We start from the raw sequence: 6,083 nt of genomic DNA, 5'->3' as shown, positions 1-6,083 counted from the left end.
CGCCGAACACCGCTGCCTTGCGGTTAGGCTTTTGAGCCAAGGGCTTTGGTTGAGGACCCTAATCGTCCTGCTGTCTAGGTGTGGGCGCCCTGGCAGTATCCCAGCCGTCGTACAACCATGACCTACACAACTAACAATATTCTCATGCCACATCGGCCGTCGCGTGGTGCTATCAGCCGGGTCGCCTTACTTGCTGCATACAGCAGGGCGGGTAAGCGAAAACAGGCTACTGCTGACGCCTCCCTTCTTTCTCCTTCACATACTTTTTCTTCCCCCTCTCCCCACCCCATTAATAACTCTCTCCTTGTAGGCCCAGCACTTAGGACTGATGACTCCGTTCTTTTTGCATCGTATTTGCGTGCAGCATCTGCTCGTCAAATGCCGCCGACATTCCCAGGTATCTCCAAATCATTCTTCAAGCCTCGACACCCAGTCTATATGGCCGCCTTCAATGTCCGCACTCTGAAGCAAGCAGGACAACAAGCTGCTCTTTCACTCACACTAGACTCGCTTGGCATTGATATGTGCTGTCTCAGACAGAAGAGAATTTAAGATGCAAGCACAGTGACCGAGCTACTCCGACACTTATGTGCTGTCTCAGACAGAAGAGAATTTAAGATGCAAGCACAGTGACCGAGCTAACCGCTCCGACACTTTCCACTGCACATCCCTGGTGATCCGGAGGTTGCTGCGGTGGGAAGTGCAAGAGTTGGTATGGTGTTAAGCCACACGTCGGAAGTATCCTGTTGATAGTCGCCTCTGTGCGGTTCGTCTGGCAACGTCTGTGAAGGAGCCTCACAAACGGCAAGTCGATAGATGACTGTTTACCGTGTCTGTCTACGCCCCAACTGACTGTAGCTCCGACACCATCAAAGACGGATTTTATGACGCTCTGAATGTCTTGCTGCGGCGAGCTAAAAGCTCAGATACCGTGGTGGTTGCTGGAGATCTGAATGCGCAAGTGGGTAGGCTTAGCCTAAACGAGAATCAATTAGGAGTTCGACACGGATTGGATTCGGAACGTACAGACAGTGAGGAACGGTTGCTTCAGCTGTGTGCTGAACAGCAAGCGCGATTCCGGCCTGGTAGGAGTTGCGTTGACCAAAGCTCCAGACTCCGTCAGGTACCAGAACAACGCCATACGTATAAACGAGCCACAATTTCAGTATTCTTGGATTTCCAAGGCGCATTCAGTTCGGTTCAATGGTCTGTTCTTCGTGACACGCTTGCCCACCAAGGAATGCCCCGGAAGTTCGTGGACATGATAAGTTTTTTTGTATTCTTAGACATCCGGACGTGTAAAAGTATACGCCGAACTCTCTAAAGGATTCCGCACACAAAGTGGTGTCCATCAGGGATGCCCCCCTATTTAAATTCGTGATTGATGAGATCATTAGATGAACACTAGGAGTCTCCAAAACCCGGTGTTTAGACAGCCTCTAAGGAAAACCTTGTCAATATAGAATATGCGGACGACATCATTCTCATATTCTAAGAGAAAGAGGTGTTTTTTGATGAACTGATCATTATACTATTCTTTGGTATGCACTTTGCACCCGCAAAGTGCTCCTGGACATGCAGACCATGAACACGCCACTTACAAACCAGGGAGAGGAACTGGAAGTTGTGGAGCGCTTCACGTATCTTGGAAGATGTATTAGTTCCGAGTGCAGTGTGATGGATGAGATCAATGCATGAATCTGGAAGGCTCGAGTTGCATTAACTAACCTGAGACACTTATGGTGTCAAAGTGATGTATCCCTGAATCTCAAGGGACGTGTGTGTCAAACTAAAGTGCGGGCTGTTTTGTTTCATGGTTGTGAGACTTGGCCTGTTTGGACTGCGGAATTGAGACGTCTTCAGCCGTTCAACAATCGTTGTCTCAGAACCATTGCTCGTATATGTTGGTGTCGGCGTATCCGTAATGAGGCAACTAGAAACCGAGTTTTCTGTTGTGCAGCGGGTACTTCCATTGAAGAATGTGTCCAGCACCAGAAGTTGCGTTGGTTGGGACGTGTGTTGCGTATGCCTGAACATCGCTTGCCGAAGAGAGTGCTGTCTGTTTTCCATGCCCAACTCAGAGTGGCGTAAACAGAGAGGTGGCCAACCCTTGACTTGGCAGAGGAGTATGAAGGAGATCACGAAACGCTTGGGTGATGTCGGTGCTACTCACCTTCCAGGATGGGGACTGCGTGATTCCCACTGCGCCTGGTTGGAGACACTACAAGATATGGCTGCCAACCGATGTCAGTGGTGTTCTGGTTATCAGTTTCTATCCAGATCGCCTGAGTGAGTGTCTGGAGGTGTAGGCACCCCGGAATGATTGTGGTAAGCTAGCACTAAGTCCCTTCCCCGTCCACCTTTATTATTTTCTTTACAATAAGGCCTTCATTAAATCATGGTTGTACGGCAGCGAAGCATCGGTGTCGAACCCTGGTGTCATGCTATCGATGATGATGATGACTCATTCTGCAGACACTTTCTCTCCACTTTGCAGAGCACCAATAAGTTTTGTTAGATGAGTAACCAGGTATTCTCCACCTTCTCTGAAGAAAACTGCATAAAAGCCACGCGGTCCTGCTGGCTTCTCACGTTTTGGAAGGAACAGTGAGTGCTTTAATTCTTCTGACAAGCAACTAAAACTTAAATTCCATTCACCCACATCAACTACCTCCAGTGATTGTGTTGCAGGAGACCATCTAAGCTGTTCTTCAGAGTATTCGGCCCATCTCTCCAGTTGGCGCTTCTGCCAGTGAATTAATGAATTAGTGAAATATCGCTTCGCTGAGCGATTTTCTTTTGGTCAGTCGGTCTTATTAAGTCGTGCGGGGCATGGCCATTTCCGGTGGCACAAGCCTTTTCCATTTCCTGAGCTTTTATTGTCAACCAAAGATCTCGGCCTTTCCTTAAGCTCTTCATTATCTGGGAGATTTGCGTGAGCCCTCGTACTCGTTGCCTGCTGACATGGATTTCCTGAGATTACTCAGGAACCCAGACCTCGACGACATCCAATGGTCACTTTACCGTTTCGGAGAAGTTAGACAGATACCATAGCTCCCTCCATATTTTGGCATGATTCATGCACGTGCACACAATGATTGCAGTATTGCTTTACTATGCATAATAGTTGGGCTAGCTCAGATCGATAATGCTGACATGGTAGTTATCCGAAGATGGTGGATGGCCATGTTTCTTGCTGAATTGCGAGGGTCTGAAGGAAAACGAACTATCAGCCGTGCTCGTAATATGGGGCGATCGGAATCGTGTTGTGTGCCACAGAAGGCAGTCTTGAATAGGGGCTCTCAATCGGTGGCTGACAGTCACTGTAACTATTTGGGTCCACAGTTGATTGACGCTTGGCGGCTGGCAGGTGGCGCAGTGCAGGGCGTTTATATTGAATATTCCCGCTTCCCAGAAACAGCCGGAGGATTCGCTTCCGTTGCTTGTGTGGCGAGTATCGTTTACGAAATAACTACCAACATGTGATTCCAATGGGCTCAAAAGACCTAGTTTGGGGTTCCTATCGTCCGGTTGGATGACAGTGTCAGTGCTTCTCACTTGATGAATGAGCCCAGACAAACTTTGATACAGCATCAGAACTGCAGTCCATTTGTTTATATACCGACACTACAGAAGGTACCCAAGTTTCTGTCCCGTAACACTGAGCTTGATTGAGCTGGATAAAGAAACGGCATAGACGGCTACTCAATGGAATCCAATCCGGTAAATCGCACTCCGCTTTGAGATTATGTGTAACCCACACGCCATGTGACCCACGAAAGAGCCGAGTTAGTCTTATATGCGTGCTTCAGAGACACAGCATACATCACTTTGAAGAGGTATAAGGTATCAGCAAGCATTGTCAGTTTGCCGATTTGATATAGTGTACCGACGTTGAAAGCTCCTACGCAGACCCTATGTAGAGAGGATCTCATGGAATTAGTAATGTTAGTTCGTCTACTAAATGAACAGCGGGTTGGGCGCATCATCCAGACGACTGGCAATCAGATGATCCAGAAGAGGTATAAGGTATCAGCAAGCATTGTCAGTTTGCCGATTTGATATAGTGTACCGACGTTGAAAGCTCCTACGCAGACCCTATGTAGAGAGGATCTCATGGAATTAGTAATGTTAGTTCGTCTACTAAATGAACAGCGGGTTGGGCGCATCATCCAGACGACTGGCAATCAGATGATCCAGTGATGTTTGTTGGGATATAAAAAAAATAATAAATCGTTCAGCTGTAGCACCCTTTCGGTGCCTAGCTGACAAGCCACACGAAGGAGGCACGAGGGCTGGGATACTGCCAGGTCGCCCAAGCCTAAACAGGGAAGTCGAGTGGCAGAGGTCGGGTTCGAATCACGGCCCTTCCGGTCAGTAAGTTCGCGCTCTAACCACTTGGGATAGCAGGTCGGGGATGGAAGTCACTATCATGATCACCATAGACAGCACATCAGTGTTCAGCAACCATGCTTCGACACCGTATGATAAACATCGGTAGACAAAGGACTGTGAGAGCAAGTGATATTTACTGGTTGGACAAGAGGGTTTAGTTCGGGGCCTGTGACTAAAAGGCTGACCAGCAAAGTAGCGAAGAGGACCGGGAGAGCCTGTTCGGAGTTGTGGCTGGACCGCCAAACGTGCTCAACTGCAGGGACTAACCTAATTCAATATCACAGGGAACAGGCCATAGATATCCCTTCTGATGCTGCCGTTTAGTCCACAGCTCAAGACGACGATCTTTCGAGCTGATTGCCGTTCCATCATTTGCGCTCAGTGTTCTGTCGGTTGGTCAAATCAACCAAAACAAGAAGTAGCCGTTAATCGTTCAGCTGTAACACCCTTTCCGTGCCTAGCTGCCGTGCCATCCAAAGGAAGCACGAGGGTTGTGATACTGCCAGGTTGCCCAAGCCTAGACAGAAGCCGAAATGCAGAGGTCGGATCTGAACCAATGACCTTCCAGTCAGAAAGTTAGCGCTCTAACTACTGAGCCATCTCGCGCGGCTGTTGCTTACAATGAAGGTTATCTCCGCCTACTGGGCCCTCGGAATCCACTAGCGTCGGTTCCAGGATGTAGGAAGAACACCGGACATTAAGAGTGACTAGAGAGGGACTTAGTACGGAAGGATGAGGACGGCGAAACTTTCTTGAGGGATCTTGAGGTGAATGCGGGACGAGATAGCTCAGTGGTAAGAGCGCGAATCTACTGGCCGGAAGGTCTGGTTCAGATTCGACCGTTGCCTCTGGACCTGCCCTGTCTAGGCTTGGGCGGTCTGGAAGTATTCCAGCCCTCGTGCTTCCTGCAGGTGGCATGGCAGCTAGGCACAGAAAGTGTTACAGCCATCTGGTCATGGGATCCTCCATGTATGCATCTGGTCAGAAATAGCTGGATTTCTGAAAGTCGATGATGATAGTAACAGACCTCGGAGGTCGCACTCATGGGCAGGACGTAGGATGGTGGGCACCAACATTTACAGGACTGACAGTGGCGCGAGTTTGATCATTCCCGGACTTCGGGTGTGGCGGAAAAGAAGCCACACATTTGGTGAGTATTTTGGCCCCGTTCTGTCTCGTGAAATCGTTCAGTGTAATAAATTTTCGGCGCCTAGCTGCCATGCTACCTGAAGGGGTCACAAGAGTTAAGATACTACTAGGTTGCCCAAGCCCAGACATGATAACCAACAATTATTGTCAAAGAGATGGGTAGCAGTCGTAGTCGAGTTGAGAGTATTTAGCCTATGACTTACATTTTCGGTTCAGGAGTCATCGAAATGAGTTGAGATATTTGGTCTGTGCGGCCACTGGTGGCGTGAACACGGGAACAAAACAGGTGGATGCACGGAGTGTGGCTGAATTCATGATGAACTCCCGCTGTTCCATGGAAAACACAGCAGATTACAGTCGATATTGCTCGGGAATTCGTTCGTTAATAAACACTTCACGGCGCACTCAAGATACCGTCACGAAGAGACTGGACCTTATCGTGGTGTGGCGGTTTGTGTACCTCGGCGACCCATTGAGCTATACTGGGGGGTGTCCGCGCGACACTCACAGAGTCTCTCATACCAGGTTGGTCAATGGTT

General features: G+C 48.9%; 1 protein-coding gene across 1 annotated transcript in view; it reads left to right on the top strand.

Annotated features, from left to right (window-relative positions):
- Nucleotides 1-5,857: 5,857 nt before the first annotated feature.
- Nucleotides 5,858-6,083, top strand: part of T265_01764 (hypothetical protein) — a gene marked incomplete at both ends in the record, with an annotated part of 8,345 nt that continues 8,119 nt past the window's right edge. The window contains one exon of the mRNA XM_009165854.1: nt 5,858-5,994. Within this exon, the coding sequence (XP_009164118.1) occupies nt 5,858-5,994 (137 nt within the window). The remainder of the gene's footprint in view (nt 5,995-6,083) is intronic.

This window comes from Opisthorchis viverrini (assembly GCF_000715545.1).
Source record: "Opisthorchis viverrini unplaced genomic scaffold opera_v5_19, whole genome shotgun sequence".
Classification (NCBI taxonomy): Eukaryota; Metazoa; Platyhelminthes; class Trematoda; order Opisthorchiida; family Opisthorchiidae; genus Opisthorchis; species Opisthorchis viverrini.
Note: the sequence above shows the minus strand (reverse complement) of the source record. Positions and strands in the feature narration are given on the sequence as shown.